The following is a 17,552-nucleotide window of genomic DNA, read 5'->3' as shown; positions in this document are numbered from 1 at the left end:
TTAATTGCCTAAACCCCCACCACCACCACACATTCCAAGATCTTCCTTTCAGCAACCACATTCAGGGTCAGTCCTAAAATTCTGTTCTAGCCTACAATTGGCAAGATAGGCTAAATGTGCTGAAGTAGGCCTATATGGAATGGTAATCATTGAAAAGATAATTAAATTGCGAATGTGTGTGTCACCAGTTACAATGGTATTTGCATCCAACCTTTCACCCATTATTTGCAACTGAAAGGTTGGGTGCTTTCAGGAAGTAAGGACTACTTGTTATAAACATACTTTTGTGACTGGCACAAAAGGCAAGAATGTTGGACAACAGAGGAATGAACCTGACACCCTTTAAACTTTATTGTTTATGTACTGAGTTTGTGTACATATAACCACATCCAACACCTAGGCCCAGCCATGTCCTCGTAGACAAATAATAAAATTAACTCCATGGCCTTACAGAGAAATAAAGCAGGGTGGATTCGGAGTAAAACCAAAGGACTATGAAAAAAAGCTAAGGGGGAAACTCTAGCCTATACCCACATACAATTATTTTCACAAAAAGGGATGGATGCCAATCAAATTATTTATTTTACACCTTTCACCTCCCAACAGCTGTGGAAGGCATTTTAATGTTTTTCTTTAATTGGCCTCACTTCCTAGCGAAGAAAAACCACAGGGTGTAAAGCAAGATGCCTGGGATGGAGAATGGGTGAAAGTCATAGCTGGGGCAGGCCAGCTATGATATACAGGCCAGCCAATACACATGAGATTATGCAGTACAATGGAGTGAGGTATGTTGCCTATGGGCAGATTTGACCATCTTCGTGGCTTGTTTTGTAGAATAAGAGAGCAGGAGGTACCAGGCCTGTCCTGTCAGAATTAATTTCAGCCTGTATATTTTCCTTCAGATTTATCACGATTTTCATGCCAAATCCCAGCTATTGAACACTGACCAATGAGAGATTAGGCAAAATATTAATCAAAACAAGGTTAAGAATGAGTGGCAGTGTTGGCCAAATCTATTCTCAAATCCATTGGCCAAAAAGCATTCTCTGGGTTTAACGGGAATAAGTGACCCGAGTTCATCCTCTCATAATTCATTTCAAACCCAAGCTATAGAGCATGAAATTACTCTCAAGCTTTGTCTGATCATGTTTCAATAGTGTGTTCACAAACCATTTGTGACCTATTGTAGCCTACTTTACTGTTATTGCTGATAAATGCAAAGCTGAAGGTTTGTGTTTAGGGTAGCCCAACGGCCGGCAGATGGCGATATTGAGTCAAGTAATTTTACCGTCCAAATGCATATGCAGCCAGCAATACAGTTGTATCCCTCGTGAACCAATTTGTGCAACAAAAAAAAACAAAAAAAACATTCTCCATTCAGGCTGCATGGGCTTCGATTTCCTCCTTAACCTTTCTTAATGGCGATAAGGCGGGAAAAAAACAGGGGAAATAAGTACTTTACTTATGAAACACCATTTCCATCACCATTGCTAGAGTGGCTAAATGTTAATCCCGGATGTGTTGTATCGCGTTCAGACAATACGGTTGAAACTATCAGACCAAGGGTTTCATCGCATTAGTGGAAACCAAGACTGTTCTCAGGGCAGACCTGGTTGTTGCTAGATATGTTTGAGTCACGCCAGAGACAATTTTTAGCATTTTAGCTAACCCTAACCTAATTCTCCTAACCTGCTACGAAAAGTCACTTCTGCTAGTCAAAACCGGCAGACCCGCCCTGAGAACAGTCTTAGTTTTCCGCGATACAGCGCTGCGTTAGGTTAACGGTGAAAAAAAGACTGCTGCAACTTGATTGGCTGAACACGATACACAACCAGGATTGGCATTTAGCCACCATGGTGGTGAAAAATGGTGATTCACATGGAAAGTTTGCATATTTCCCTTTTTTACCAGCCTCCTCGCCATTAAATAAAGTTAAGTAGGAAATCTAAGCCAATAGAGAATGTTTTAGGTACGGTCTACGAGGGATACGAATGTATTGCAGGCTGCATACAATGAGTTTGGACGGTAAAAGGACATGACTCAATATCGCACCTCTGCCGGCAAACGCTACGTTTAGGGTTTAAATTATAAAAACATTGCCCGGTGTTCTTCAGTATCGTACACCAAAGTCCAAGTGCTCAGGTTTCCTGGGTTCTATTGCATTTTGGGGTAACATAAATCCCCCCAGTGCGTTCCCTCTTCATGGAAAATAACAAATAAGAGTGTATGCCTATCCCATGTGAGAACATGTTACCTGACGTTTATAAGCTAGGCTCCTCTTACTCAATCTGAAACTAGTTGTAATAATGGCCATTAACAGAGGCCTACCAGTTAGCTTGGCTGCCTAGTCTCTGTTACAAAATAGCCTACAAATTAAAGCCTCTCGCCCTTTGAGGAAACACTGAGGGATGGATTGCAGTTGATGGAATTAACTAAGATTTTACAGGAAGCTCTACAGTAAAGCGGAAAATCAATAGTAAATCATTTAAACAGAATGAGGCTTATGATCTCTAGGTTAACACGCATGCAGAACCCTTTCAGATGACCAATTCACCATGACCTTACACTCCCTCATGCACTGACTGCGAACTGAATAGCAAAAACAATGCATAGACACAAATTTAAAAAGAGATGCATCTCACCTGGTCAGCCCCATAGGCAGCAGCAAACTCCATAAACTCCTCAATGCGTACAAATCCATCCCCATCCTGGTCCAGAGCGTCAAACACTGCCTTCAGAGGTGATGGGTCTTCCTCTCTCTGATTCACTATGGGGACCATGGAGTCAGACCCCACCATTTTAGAGAGTGACAGCGTCTCTACTGTTTGTTCACTAGTCCATCCAGAGTCAGAAGACAAACCATTCAACTCCAGAACTGGGCAATCAAAACTATCACGTTTGTGACAACCCGTGGTTCCGGCAAACAGGTCCAAGTTTGCCAACCTTTCCCCATCGCGCTGTTCAGTTTGTAAGGCAGGAACACTGTCACCCTGTATAGCCTCAGGTGGTTTCAAGTCCCACGTTTCCTCATCGGGCAGCACGTCTAAGGTCAAGCACTGATCCAGAGCCATTTCCTCCTCTCCCTCATGTTTGGTAAAATCAAAGATAATTTTGTCTTCCATCAAATCTTGGGGGCCATTCTCCTCGGAGCTGCAGCCACTGGGCAGTTGACCAAGGACCGAAGCATCTCTGTTGGAGAGGAACTTTGGCGACGGGGGTTCAATCGATGGTGAAGAGTTCAGAAGGACGGACGAGTCCCCCTCACCTATGTGCTCTGATAGAGTCAGGATTGAAGTAGCCAAAGTGTGTTCCTGCTCTGAATCCTCTGCAGGTGATGCACCCGTGCAGGTAGGTGACTCAAGAGGAGTAGGGCAGAGGCTGAGGCTGTTGTCACAGTCAGGAACCTCCAGATCCAGCAAAGGCACAGATCCCACCTGAACCCCTGGAGATTTTCTAGCGCAGTCAGTATGGATGTTGTTGTGTGAGAAGCTGCTCTCAGGTAAACCTTCAGGGGTACTGTTACTGACTGTGGGTAGATCAGTCACAGGTTCCAGGAATAAACCTTTGTCCCCGGTTTCAGGTGACACAGTCTCCCCGCCCTGTAAGGGAGGAGGGAAGCCACTGTCCTCATCCAGTGACAGGAGTAAAAGCTCCTTACTGACACCCTGTGGGTTCACCTCACCTGAAGGGGCAGGGCTGGGGGAGAAGGTGAAGTTTTCAGATGAGAGGTGATCTACCAACAAAGAGGAAGCCTCTGTGTTGGTATCTGGAGTCCTATCTGAAACCTTCACAGGAGAAGGAGGTTCACTGAGGGTTATCAGCTCCTTGTGACTGTTAACAGAGTCTGTGTAACTCACAGGTGGATCTTGCAGGGAATTTAGTTCCTCACACACTGAGTTGTCCCTGAGCAAATCAGTGGTTTTGGAGAATAACAGCCAAGGTAGAGGACTGTCACTTACATTGTTATGTTCCTCAATTTTGTCTTTAAGAGGCGATAACTCTAGAGGTTTGTCCAGGGGAACATCTTGAGAATGATTAGATTGATCTCCCTCCCATGGCAAAATCTTGTCTCCACCAGAGTAACTGGAGGTCCTGAAAAGACTGTCTAAATTTAAGGCGTTCTCCTGGAAAAGCTCTTCCAGGCATAGAGATACATCCTGGTCAACTTTCTGGAAATCCAAAGCTGTCTGACCACCTTTTCTCTGAGGCATTATGGCTCCTTTGTCTGAATCCAAGAGGATGAATCCATGGGAGCTTGTGCCTTCTGGATCCCACTCAGAATGCCCCAGAGGGCTAGATATCAGAGTCTGTTCCATTTAAATAGATAATTCCTGAGCAAATTTGAGAAAGCTTATAATTCCTCTTACATTAAAGTCAAAATCCAATTCTTTCTCAATTTCAATATTGTTATTCTACACATGGTAGTTGATATCCTTGATTAGATCCATAGGCAAATTTTGCATGATGGTAAATAAAAACCTGCCTGACTGGCTCTGAATTTATGACATCTCAGCACTGTGTAAACACCTTAGTGCTTATAACCAGTCTATTCCCTATATTCATTGATTTGTCTACTTGCCATAATTGTTGATGTTGCCTTAAATTATCCACTACTCATGCATTTACAGTGACTAACCCTGCATTTTTTAAAAAATGTTGTCAACTAATCCAATGTGCATTTTCAGAAAAATGTTTAATTCATTCCATAGAATTATGAACTTTGATGTATACTTTAGAATGCAACATTAATTGGTGACATGTGTCTTAGCAAAATAGCACAGGCTAAATAGAAATGTTCTAAGAACCAAACTATTACTGGGGCAACATGCTAATGTCCATATCGATCCTATTAAATTACTATATTCTAATAGTTAGTATTCTAATTCTATGCCAATGTCATACAGTGACTATGATATTACAAGACATTATGAAGTGACATAACACACAAAAAGATGAGTTCCTGTGATAGTAAGGGAATTGATCAGTTTAGTTTGATAGAAAATGGTCAAACCTGATCAAGGGAATAAGGAAGCAAATGATAAACACGGCGTGCTATATAAATTCACTGTCCCCATCTCCAGCATCATTGGGACGGACTAATTTTAGCTGTCAGTTGCCCCGGTTGTTGTCAAGCATCGTCTTGCTAATACAGCTGACTGCCAAAAAAATTCAGTCTGAAAATAAGCAGAACATTGAATTCATGCTATAAATAGGATGCAATAATATCACCAACGTTTAACTACTTTTAACATGTACTAATATGTGGCACTGCCACTGGGTTATCGACAATTTGGTTTCAAAGTGTGACTGTAGCTAACGTCAACTGGTTAACCAGCTAGCTCGCTAGCTTTTAGCCAATGCGAGATGTTTTAACTTGACAATGGATTATAATACGCCAACCTTCGAGTAAATAAATAGCTAGCTTGCTAACTTAGTTAGCTAGCAACGTTGAACTCCATGTAAAGCATGCCAATGCTTGCAGACTGACAATAACATGTTTGGCAATATTAACATTGATTTAACGCGAAGGCGTCCGAGCATCCCTATAATATCCTGAAGGAAGCTCGAGCTAGTTAGCTTGTTAACTAGCTAGCTAACGAGCCAATTCGTCAGCCCTTGATTCTGAAGCAAAATTAGACTGAATATGAAGACCTTCAGCTAATTTCCTTTTCCCATTTAAGTCAGTTTATTCGTTCTGACGATAATTTTCATTTACATCCGCGTTTTGTGTTTTTATCCAGACGTTTCGAATCCAACAATCATCCACCTGTGTCAGGAACAAATTCAGTCCGCTTGCTTAAAATTTCTTCAGCTTCTCCCGGCCTCCCGAAATGTATTTACCATCCTAACGCTCTCCAAAGACATGATTCTCCGTCTGAAGATGCTTCTGTATGTGTCAAACATACAAAATATGTTGCCACATTTCTAAACCGTGATTACAGCACTGAGGTATAACGATATAAAGGAGCGCAGAGGCCGTTCACACTGTCATCAGCATCAGCAGCAAATACCCGGCCCTTGCCATCCCTCAGCCGCATACAGCGGTGACGTTTCACGCACGCGCACAGAACGAACCGCAGTCCAAAATACGATGCAAAATACCTGTGTAGGCTTTTAATTGCATTGTTTAACCATTGTTTATTTCATATACTATATATACAAAAGTATGTGGACAACCCTTAAAGTGAGTGGATTCAACTATTTCAGCCATACCCATTGCTGACAGGTGTATGAACTCGAGCACTCAGCCATGCAATCTCCATAGCCAAACATTGGCAGTAGAATGGCCTTACTTAAGAGCTGTCACACAACGGCTGTGTGCTGAAGCACTTAGCTTGTAAAAAATCTGTCTGTCCTCGGTTGCAACACTCACTAAAGAGTTCCAAACTGTCTCTAGAAGCAACGTCAGTACAATAACTGTTCATCAGGAGCTTCATGAAATGGACTTCCATGGCCGAGCAGCCATACACAAGCCTAAGATCACCATGCGCAATGCCAAGCATTGGCTGGAGTGGTGTATAGCTCACTGCCATTGGACTCTGGAGCAGTGGAAATGCATTCTCTGGAGTATCACGCTTCACCATCTGACAGTCCGACTGACAAATCTGGGTTTGGTGGATGCTACCTGCCCCAATGTATGGTGCCAACTTTAAAGTTTGGAGGAGGAGGGATAATGGTCTGGGGTTGTTTTTCATGGTTCGGGTTAGGCCCCATACTTCCAGTGAAGGGATCTCTTAACGCTAAAGCACACAATGACATTCTGGACAATTCTGTGCTTCTAACATTGTGGCAACAGTTTGGGGAAGGCCCTTTCCTGTTTCAGAATGACAATGCCCCCATGCACAAAGGGAGGTCCATACAGAATTTTTTTTTGAGATTGGTGTAGAAGAACTTGACTGGCCTGCAGAGCCCTGACCTCAACCCCATCGAACACCTTTGGGATGAATTGTAACACTGACTGCGAGTCAGGCCTAATCGCCCAACGTCAGTGCCCGACCTCACTAAAGCTCTGAATGGAAGCAAGTCTCCACAGCAATGTTCCAACGTTTAGTGGAAAGCCTTCCCAGAAGAGTGGAGGCTGTTATAGCAGCAAAGGGATGACCAACTCCATATTAATTCCCATGATTTTGGAATGAGATGTTCCACGAGCAGGTGTCCACATACCTTTGGTAATGTAGTGTATTTTTACATCCATGGCCATGCACATTCTCCAAAAGACTTCAACTAGCACCAACAGTGATTGTGAGTGGTACCCAGCCTTTCTCATGTAGGCAATAGATTAAATGTTCTTGGTTTTCTTTGGCTTTGTTTAGCATAATAATGGTGAACGAATAATGTAAAGGGTATATTGGCAAGTTTAACATTTTAGCAACACAACACACATTGAATCCAAAGCAAAGGTCCCAATTTCTACTGCATTGTACGTTGGCGCCCCCCTCTGGCAGATTTTAGTCAATGCATATTAATAATGTATTATCTTTCTGGCTATACTATTGGTGTTACTGTTTCATTCGCCATTTATCTAGAACAATATGGTCATACAGTAGGGCATGCTATGTGAAAACTCAGTGTTTGCTTGGAGGAGTCATTTTGAATACTCAAGTTCAGTACATGTATGATGAGGTTAGAAAAGTGTTGTGATGTTTGAAATGGAGGCAGAGTTTTTAAATGTCATTATGTCAAGGTTTATTAGGAACATTTCTGGACATTGTGTATGGAAATTGTAAGTGCTTTACAATGTAATTTCAACAACTAGCCTACATGATTCAACAACTACAGAAGGCGATTTTACTAATCACGTTCATCAACATATTGATTCTTAATCCAAAGTAGTTATTGTATATAGTAATTACATTTTTTTTAAATGGTGTGGATTAACTCATTATCCAACGCTTGAAACATGATTGGGCCAATCTATCCCGTTTTCAACATGTGGCTGTGATGTGTCTTTTTAGGTCAATCATTTCCAGTCAATATTTGTGTTTAACTCCTATTGTCCACTTAACCACTATCAGCTATGGTAGCTTTCCAGTCTCAAAGATCATACATGGCAAATCCATTGATTTATATTTAGCAGATTATTCAAAATCTGCCACTTCTTCTTCACCATCTACTTGTCTCTCTTCAGTTCAGCTGACCAATAGCCTGAAAGCAAAATAAACACCATTTAATTTGAAGACAGTATCTGCATATCAAATAATAAGTTGATGCTTCTCTATCTAAAGTATCCTTAGGCGAAAGGCCACAGAAGAAAATGAAACACAAGCCAGACAAATTAAGCAATCAGTTATGCCCAACTCAGGGCAAAACACTACCCCTATAACTATGCCACTTTACTCCAATCAATCAATCAAATTTGACATCAGCCGATGTCACAAAGTGCAGAAGAATATTTTTTCTAGATTAAAGATAAATGCACTCTACTTATCCACAACACACTTCACAACGTCCTCTTCCCCTACACCTACAGCTGCACCTCCTTCCCTGTACTACACACCTGGGACGGGGAGAGGGGCCGTGTCAGAGTTTAGCAGACTGAGAGGAAGCTATACCGAGCAGCATGGAAACATCATTGGCTGAGGTGAGCCAGCTCCCGCCGTCAGCCACCATGATGTGGCCCGTCACATAGGAGGAGGCGCGGCTGGCCAGGAACAGCACGCTGTGGGCCATCTCAGTCTTGTTGCCTGCCCGCTGCAGCGGAATGGATGAGAAGGCGCCCATGCTGTCTGCTCTGTTGCCACCTGAAGACAAGAGGGGAGGGGAGGGTGAGAACAAGTATTTGGGGCAAAGAAAAATGAGACTGAAGAGGACTTAATTTAGTTTACCTCTTTTTTTTTTATATATGGTATCGTGGTATCCAATTGTTAGTAATTACTATATCTTGTCTCATTGCTACAACTCCCGTACAGGCTCGGGAGAGACGAAGGTCGAAAGTCATGCGTCCTCCGAAACACAACCCAACCAAGCTGCACAGCGAGCATCCAACCTAGAAGCCAGCTGCACCAATGTGTCGGAGGAAACACCGTGCACCTGGCTACCTTGGTTGGCGCACACTGCACCCGGCCCACCACAGGAGTCGCTGGTGCGCGATGAGACAATGATATCCCTACCGGCCAAACCCTCCCTAACCCGGACGATGCTAGGCCAATTGTCGCGGCTGACCTGGGCACGAACCCAGAGTCTCTGGTAGCACAGCGATGCAGTGCCCTAGACCACTGCGCCACCCGGGAAGCCCCTAAGGCTCTGCTGTTGATAACTTTGACCTCACTAGCATAGAAATAACACAGAATTACCCAGATCTACTTAAGTGTATAATAATACATACTTCATTAAAAGGTAGAGAGGAGTGGCAAGACTTATCACTAAAAAGTATGTGTGGCCATGTGTGAGTTTGGCTCACGGCTTAATCAATCCAAACATGTTTATCAAATCACAGCCAGGCAGCCACAGATCCTTACCCAGTCTATGGAAGCCCTCTGTCCCAGAAATAGGACCTGGTGCCAGGGTGTTAACCCTTACCCCACTTGGTCCCCATTCAACAGCCAGGTGCTTGGTCATGGCATCTGAGGGAGAGAGACGTGAAAAGAAAAAGAGTAGTGGGATGAATAAAGAGAGGGGAAGTTGTTAGTGGGCTTGCTGTTATATCTGAGAAATAGTGCTGACTCACCAAAAGACTACAGCTACTTCTACCAAATACATAGAACCACATAAAAACACAACAATATAGTTACAATCATAGAGTTATAACACTGTAATGTTTCTTACCGTTGGCAGCCTTGGCAGAGCCAGCATGCACCTGGAGAGCCTGACCCCTGTAGCCGAGGGTGGCAGAGATGTTTACAATGGCACCCCCGTGGTCCTGAACACAAACATCAGACATGATCAAGTCTATCTATCCATACATTTTACCAGAAGTATGACTATCTGAGGTAATAGCACAACAATGAAAAACAAACAGGAATATCCATGCAAGTCATGGGAAAAGGTAGGTAGTTAGATTGAAGGAAATTGATTGAAAAATCTCAGTGCATACTGAGAGTGTACCGTACCTTGAACCACTTCTCATAGACCACCTTGCTGGTGTTAAATGTACCCATGGTGTCAATCTCCAGGACTGTCTTGAAGGCATTGAAGGAGAGGGAGATTGCAGGGCACAGGAAGTTTCCAGCAGCATCTATAAAATAAAATAGATCGCTAGACAGTTCCTTACATATTTTATTTACATTCATTTATTTATTTCACCTTTATTTAACCAGGTAGGCAAGTTGAGAACAAGTTCTCATTTACAACTGCGACCTGGCCAAGATAAAGCAGAGCAGTTTGACATATACAACAACACAGAGTAAAACAAACATACAGTCAATAATACAGTAGAAAAAAAGTCTGCTTGCTTAAAGCTAGTGAGGGAGATAAGTGTTTCCAGTTTCAGAGACTTTTGTAGTTTGTTCCAGTCATTGGCAGCAGAGAACTGGAAGGAGAGGCGGCCAAAGGAAGAATTGGTTTTGGGGGTGACCAGAGAGATATACCTATTTCAAACAACCAACGTTAACACGTTTCCATTCAAAATTGGGTATTAAAAAGAAAATGTACAAATGTAAAGAAAGACTGAGATTGAAATGTTGTGAAATGCAAATCAAGTTATAAACGTAACAAAAACGATAAAAGCCAGAACAGATGATGACTTTGTGATCTGAAACAGGCCTATATGATAACAGTTGATAAAGAGAGATTGACATTGCTTGAGAAAATGTCATAATTTAAACAAAATCACACTGCTTTCACCGCAACATGGCTTCATTAAAATCAATGTCGCACACAATTTCACAGCAGAGCCAATTTAATTTCCCCCCCATACCTACAATGTTATTGTATGGGTGCATGTGCATGTCTTTCTGTGCACACGTGTGTGTTCTACATACTATTAATGAGGATATCAATCCTGCCCAGCTCTTTCAGCGTCTCGTCCACGGCAGCGGAGATGGTCTGGGGCTGTCGCACGTCAATGGGCAGAGGGAGACAGCGGCGTCCAGTTGCTGCCATCAGCTTCTTAGCAGCCTGGAAGAAAACATAGACTAGACATCAGCATGATAAATCAACATTTATTCAACATTTAATCAACATCATTTTTGTTTGGTCTACTACACGATATAAGGGTAGCAGACCTCTGTCAGCTTTTCCAAGTTTCTGCTGGCAATCACTGTGTCACAGCCGTGCCTGAAAGAGACGAAAGGTGAGAGGTTAGGGGTGAGGTGCAAGGTGTTCCGTGTGTGATGACATGCGGCATAAGGTTTTAGTACCTCTAATGGTGGTTTGCGGATGACACAAGTAAGCTATAGGTAGAACACAGTGGCATAAGGTGAGCAGTCCCAGGTGTAGGCAGGGTAAAGGCCAAGGGAATGTGATAGATGAGGGGTGAGGGGTGCAGGGACGTGTCAAGTGAAAAGTGCAAGGTTAAGGCTGAGATCATGTGATGTACTGAGAAGCCAAGCGTGACAAGGTCTTAGGTGAAGAGTAACATGCTCTATAGGTAAAAGAAGATAGGCAGTGATAACCCAACCAGAGGGTTAAAGTACAGTCTCAGGGAGCATGGAGTAGTACGTCAAGAGACTCCAGGTACAGTACCTCATGAGCACTTCAGCTATGCGCAGTCCAATTCCAGTTCCCCCTCCAGTTATGAACGCCACTTGGTCTCTGTGAAAAGATATTGTTAAAAAAGTATGTACAGTACCAGTATTATACAGAGTGCCCTATGTCATCTTTTCCTATTTAGGTAATAACATTTCCCTATAAAATCTACTGGCCATTGCTTTTGTTCCAAATGACAATGCACAGCTCAAGTACAGTTGGTACGTTAAGGTTGTATTTGCACTTACTTGAGTAAATCTGGACTGTAAATGTGAGTGTATGAAGTCATGCAGTCATCTGTGTCTACATCCTCAGGCAAATCTCTCACCCTCTGTGGCTCTGCCATACTGATGTTCCAAAGGTGCCTGGCTGGAACAAAAATATACATTTATTACACTTCTAAGGCACACTTTGCGCTATGTAGCAATCGCTGGGACATATGCTGCATTGCAGACTGCAGCGGAAGATGCATGGAAGAATTTAAAGTTGACAAAGTAAAGTCAAAGATTTTTTTTATAACCCAAAGATAGACCACAGCCAATCGTTTCCAATGGTAGAAAATTAATCATAGTCGGCAGAACAAGCACGAACTAACGAGATCCTATTGGCGCGTTCTAGCATGTATTTGCATATTTCAGTTAGGGAACGCTTAGCCTGAATCTCAAATCGCCCTTGCACTTACAAAACAACGCACTTTTTTTTGAACGTTTGGCAAAAAGTACTATGTTCGTAACATATTTTAGTTTTGGGAACAGAAAACTGTATTGAGATCAAACGTTTCATCGATGAGGAAATTTGCAGAATCTCGTCCAAAATTCTTCTCGCTCCGTCTTCTCCCACTGCCGGCCACTGGGCTTCCTCTCATCACCATATTTGGTGTTGAGTGGAAACGCCAACCGGATGCTTCAGATTTCTACATCCTATTCTATTTTAAAACATCTGGCTCATTGTTCTCTCTATGGTAAAGTTGCACTCACCGACAGTGTTCTTGTGCTTTTCCTGTTGTAGCTTCTCCTCTGTAATGACACCGCCTCACAAACGTCTCTTGACGACCAAATGCACTCTGTTGCAGATTAACTTCACAAATTGCGACCCAAGACGATTACAAATTCACTAAATTGTCAAACAGAAAATTTGCTCTCTGGTCATGAAAATACTGTACCTTGAACCCATTTTTTTGTGAAACGACAAGTGCATTTTGGGATATGTAGTTCAAGAGGGTCTGTTCAAGAGCGCAAACGTCATTCTCATGCTGTCATACATGCAGAGGATAGAAAATGTGTTCTTTGCTTATTCATAAAAATACTGGGATAGAATATCTAGTGTTGTTTTTTCTGTTGAGACGCTTAAACTATACAATATATATATATATATATATATATATATATATATATATGCAACATGCAATAATTTCAACAATTTTACTGAGTTACATTTCATATAGGGAAATCAGCCAATTGAAATTAATTCATTAGGTTCTAATTTATCAGTTTCCCATGACTGGACAGTGGTGCAGCCATGGGTGGGCAGTCTGAAGTGCTCGTGTGCAAGTCTGTGAAGTGCCCTTGCACTACTAAACACCATAAAAAAAATAAAACTTTGGCAAAAATTAAAGTCTACTAAACACATTTCCCATGACTGGACAGGGACACAGCCATGGGTGTTAGTTTTTCTCCACAATATGGCTTTATCACAAACAGAAATACTCCTCAGTTTAATTTGGATGACTGGTGTCAGACGATCCCGCAGGTGAAGACGGATGTGGAGGTCCTTGGCTGAGGTGGTTACACTTGATCTGCGGTTGTGAGGCCGGTTAGATGTACTGCCAAATTCTCTAAAACTATGTTAGAAGAGGTTTATGGTAGAGAAATTAACATTGCATTCTCTGGCAGCTCTGGGGGACATTCTTGCAGTCAGCATGCCAATTGCACACTCCCTCAAAACTTGAGACATCTGTGGCATTGTGTTGTGTGACAAAACTGCATATTTTAGAGTGGCCTTTTATTGTCCCCAGCACAAGGTGCACCTGTAACGACCACGCTGTTTAATCAGCTTCTTGATATGCCACACCTGCCAGGTGGATGAATTATCTTGGCAAGGAAATGCTCACTAACAGGGATGTAAACAAATTTGTGCACAAAATTTGAGAGAAACAAGCTTTTTGTGCATATGGAACATTTCTGTAATCTTTTATTTCAGGTCATGAAACATAGGATCAAATCTTTACATGTAGCGTTTACATTTTTTGTTCAGTATACAAATGCCTCAAGGCTCACAGACATGATAGACATGTTTCTAAATTCTACCTCAAGGCAAGAATGAATAAATCACTGCAGAACCTTCAGATAAGATACAGAAACAAAAAGGTCAATGTTTTCATTGTCAAAAGTGTTTCCATAACACCATATTCTAGGTGGCCATTAAATAATATAATTTTGTTTTTTATAATCTAAATGTATCTGTGCATGTTTAGGGAGAGCAATAACAGTGTCTCTTTTATGGCCCTTCACAACCATATGTTAAAGTCTTTCTGGTATTCCACTTTACAAAACATGACCTGCTTTTCCAAATCAGAGGGATGTGGAAAAACCCTTGATCTCCTATTACCCTCAGCTTTTTAGGGTGGCACCAGGGAGTGTCATTGTTGGTAAACTGACACCAGATTTGGCTGGTGAACGGTATTAGTTTCCAGGGATCGATGCTCATCAGAGTACATTCAGATGGTGGATGTCTTTCTCTCAATCTGAATTTAGGGATTTTATTGACAGGAAGAGCCCTGTGAAATGGATCCCTCAGATAGTTCAGGGCTAATATATCCAAAGCACTTAGGCTGTGTGTATGCCAGCAGTATCCATTAATGCAGGCCAGCCTGGACAGTTTTATCAACAGTATTTTGACTCCAGCTAGTGAGGTGATGTGTTGTTATAAAGCAACAATTTAGCTACAGGAAAACATCAAGACATGTAAGTAACATATTTTTGGTGAGACAGAGTCAAAGCTTGCAGAAGCTCTGTGGGGGGGGGGGGGTTAAGAAATGTTTTCTTTGGTCTCCATTTTCTTCATTACATAAGTGGTCAAAATGTGTTGCCCTCATAGTTTGATAGCTCACCACCAGGTGGTGGTAATTGACAGATTACAGTTTTTAAAACACTAGCAAAGCCTGTAGAATGCTAACCCTCTTCCTCACAAACGATTAATAATACATAAACCAGCCCAAATAAACATGACAGGATTAAAGCATAAATACAGCTCCAGATTCTACAGTATGTGCTTATCTTAATCATGTCTTGTGGGAGAAATCAGAGAATATATATATTTTTTAAATTTGGGATCTATAATACGACTCTAGGTATCTCATTATTGCGTTTCCACTTTTCTGATTCCGACTTTCACTCTAGTATTGTTAGATCAGCTCAGTGAATAATAGTATAATCAATGATAAGCAACTGCTTCTCCCGAGTGGCGCAGTGGTCTAAGGCACTGCATCTCAGTGCAAGAGGCGTCACTACAGTCCCAGGGTCGAATCCAGGCTGTATCACATCTAGCTGTGATTGGGAGTCCCATTGGACGGCACTCAATTGACCCATGGTTGTCCGGAGAAGGCCGTCACTGTAAATAATAATTTTTTCTTAACCGACTTGCCTAGTTAAATAAATGTTAAAAATGTAAAAAATAATATGACAAGGGAACCATTTCCCTTGAGCCTCGTCATGGCCAGATGAGGCAACATTATACTTTACTCATTACAATACATGCAATGAACTTGAGCCTTTGTGTTCAGTTCATAACACATTACAACTGTTTTAATAACAGTGATTTCCATCTCCTTCTGTCTCAGAGTATCTGGGCATGAAAGGTTTCCATAATTATTCATTAAAATATAACTTGACATTCATTGGTTGGAATGAAAACCTGCTCCCTCTGGAACCTACTGTAAGCCAACACTCACTGTGCTGTTGGACAAGTCACTCCTGTATCATTGCCTCGATAACATCTCCAGATGTATGGACATTGGACAAGCAGGTGAAATCAAGCATTAGTCTGTAGCATATGTATATGTCTCACGAGCCATAATCGAAATCTCCAGCTAGCTCCGATTTCATATTGTACATGCTCTTGTCAAGAGAAAATGGCGCCTATGCAAAGTCAACCGTTCACTGTGACTTCTTTCCATATCAGGGCTCATACTCCAGGGTTCATTCCTGTTTGCTCAAGCGCTGACAGTGAGTGCTTGGCTATGATCTTTGTGTCTGGGTCTGTGCTGGGCTTCTCTTGGGCCCTATTTGAAGCTGGCACTGCTGCTGATGCTGCCTGCTCCAGCCCCATCAGCCTGGCACTGGCCTCCCACAGCCTCCGGGACACCTCCTGGTCGAGGGCCTTGGGTGCTGGCTCCTTCTCTATCATGACGTCGTAGTAGCAGCCCGTAACCCCCTCCAACTCCTCGGCCACGGCCAGATAGACACTAGGCTGTGCCCCCAGCTCTGGCCCCTTCACCAGGAGGGTGAAGAACGGACCTGCAGGGAGAGGCAGAGACATTAGGGGTCATTTGAAGCCTTTTGTGAATAACTTTTCCTGAGAGATTGGGAGCTTGAACTATGACCTACTGAGCCTATTAATCTAAACTGATATGATGGTTTAGCAAACATTTTCACGTGAGTGGATCTCCAAGTGTAATAGACAATGAGAAGGCGGCGGACTCACTGAGCACTGAGCTGGAGAACTGCGATTGGTGGAGGCCAGTGTGTCTCCCCAGCTCTGTGGCAACAACCCCGGGGTGTAGGCAATTCACAGTGACCCCAGTACCTGTCACAACAAAGATTAACAACACAGTAATCAATACTGTAATCAATGGAAAATACAAACCCAACAACACAAAAATAACAAACCTACCCTAACAGAGGACAAACCTATCCACCCACACAGAGAACACACACACACATACACAGAGCTACTGGACTTACCTTCTAGCCTTTGGGCCAGTTCTCTTGTGAATAGAACGTTGGCGAGTTTGCTTTGGCAGTAGGCCCGTTTGGTGTCAAACTTCTTATTGTCCCAGTTGAGGTCGTTGAAATCGATCTCCCCGACGATGTGGGCGAGAGAGGTCAGGTTGACCACTCTGCTAGGGGCAGAGTCCTTCAGCTTTTCCAGCAGCAGATTGGTCAGCAAGAAGTGACCTGAAGAAACAGAGGAACACAGTAACATGAACATATGACAATGCCCATGTTCTCCTATATTATAGCTATGTATTTATAATACAATGTTAAGCAACAGTACGAAATAAAACCATGCAGAAAGTGCACACTACTTGGGAGTATTCAGGAACATACCTAAATGGTTCACTCCAAACTGTATGTCAAACCCATCCTCTGTCTTCCCTGCTGGACATCTCATTACGCCTGCATTGTTTATCAGCACATCCACATGCTTTTCCTCTGCAATGACATGAAGAAAACACAGAGAGAAACACAGAGAGAAAGAGAGAGACACACACACACCATTGTCTGAGAATAGGGTGTAGCTCAACTCATAAAGTGGCCGTTACTTCCAATGGGTCTCATTTGAGTTGATGTCTCTCCAGTGCGTATTTTAACTGACCTTGGTTGACTCTCTCTGCAAACTGGCGGATGGATTTGATGGAGGCCAGGTCTATGTGGCGTGCGTAAACATGAGGATTCAGTGTCTGCCCCCGGATCTCTTTGGCAGCCGCCTCACATTTCTCCATATCCCTGCACCCCATAATGATTCGACCACCTGATTGGATGGAAAAGGATAGAAAATGGGAAAGAGTAGCTACGGTTTAAGTCAGAAGTTTACATACACTTAGGTTGGATTCATTAAAACTCATTTTTCAACCACTCCACAAATTTCTTGTCAACAAACTATAGTTTTAGCAAGTCGGTTAGGACATCTACTTTGTGCATGACAAG

At 42.6% G+C, this 17,552-nt stretch overlaps 3 protein-coding genes across 10 annotated transcripts in view; all 3 read right to left on the bottom strand.

Annotated features, from left to right (window-relative positions):
• Window positions 1-6,040, bottom strand: part of rab11fip3 (RAB11 family interacting protein 3 (class II)) — a 43,527-nt gene extending 37,487 nt beyond the window's left edge. For both annotated transcript variants that reach the window (XM_021565192.3, XM_021565193.3), the window contains exon 1: window positions 2,643-6,040. In XM_021565192.3, the coding sequence (XP_021420867.2) occupies window positions 2,643-4,316 (1,674 nt within the window). In that variant the 5' untranslated portion in view covers window positions 4,317-6,040. The remainder of the gene's footprint in view (window positions 1-2,642) is intronic.
• A 1,629-nt stretch (window positions 6,041-7,669) lies between these two features.
• Window positions 7,670-12,834, bottom strand: decr2 (2,4-dienoyl CoA reductase 2, peroxisomal). 6 transcript variants are annotated; one of them, XM_021565188.3, is made up of 10 exons: window positions 12,603-12,834; window positions 11,874-11,994; window positions 11,623-11,691; window positions 11,163-11,214; window positions 10,920-11,055; window positions 10,050-10,174; window positions 9,766-9,859; window positions 9,459-9,563; window positions 8,553-8,741; window positions 7,670-8,145 (listed from the first exon to the last, which is right to left on the bottom strand). In XM_021565188.3, the coding sequence occupies exons 2-10, from the start codon at window positions 11,969-11,971 to the stop codon at window positions 8,111-8,113; spliced, it is 903 nt and encodes a 300-aa protein (XP_021420863.2). In that variant the 5' UTR covers window positions 11,972-11,994; window positions 12,603-12,834; the 3' UTR covers window positions 7,670-8,110. The 6 variants fall into 6 exon arrangements, with proteins under 6 accessions (XP_021420863.2, XP_090057765.1, XP_021420865.2 ...); XM_090201639.1 differs by having other exon boundaries at window positions 8,498-8,741; window positions 12,603-12,825; XM_021565190.3 differs by having other exon boundaries at window positions 8,498-8,741; window positions 11,874-11,990; window positions 12,603-12,818.
• A 949-nt stretch (window positions 12,835-13,783) lies between these two features.
• Window positions 13,784-17,552, bottom strand: part of LOC110491616 (retinol dehydrogenase 13) — a 54,843-nt gene continuing 51,074 nt past the window's right edge. For both annotated transcript variants that reach the window (XM_090202213.1, XM_021565187.3), the window contains exons 3-7: window positions 17,221-17,376; window positions 16,953-17,057; window positions 16,587-16,799; window positions 16,327-16,428; window positions 13,784-16,139 (exon numbers count right to left, since the gene is read on the bottom strand). In XM_090202213.1, the coding sequence (XP_090058339.1) occupies window positions 15,808-16,139; window positions 16,327-16,428; window positions 16,587-16,799; window positions 16,953-17,057; window positions 17,221-17,362 (894 nt within the window). In that variant the 5' untranslated portion in view covers window positions 17,363-17,376 and the 3' untranslated portion in view covers window positions 13,784-15,807. The remainder of the gene's footprint in view (window positions 16,140-16,326; window positions 16,429-16,586; window positions 16,800-16,952; window positions 17,058-17,220; window positions 17,377-17,552) is intronic.

Source organism: Oncorhynchus mykiss, chromosome 16 (genome assembly GCF_057628025.1).
Source record: "Oncorhynchus mykiss isolate SJ-2025 chromosome 16, ASM5762802v1, whole genome shotgun sequence".
Taxonomy (NCBI): domain Eukaryota; kingdom Metazoa; phylum Chordata; class Actinopteri; order Salmoniformes; family Salmonidae; genus Oncorhynchus; species Oncorhynchus mykiss.
This window is presented reverse-complemented; position numbering and strand designations above follow the sequence as displayed.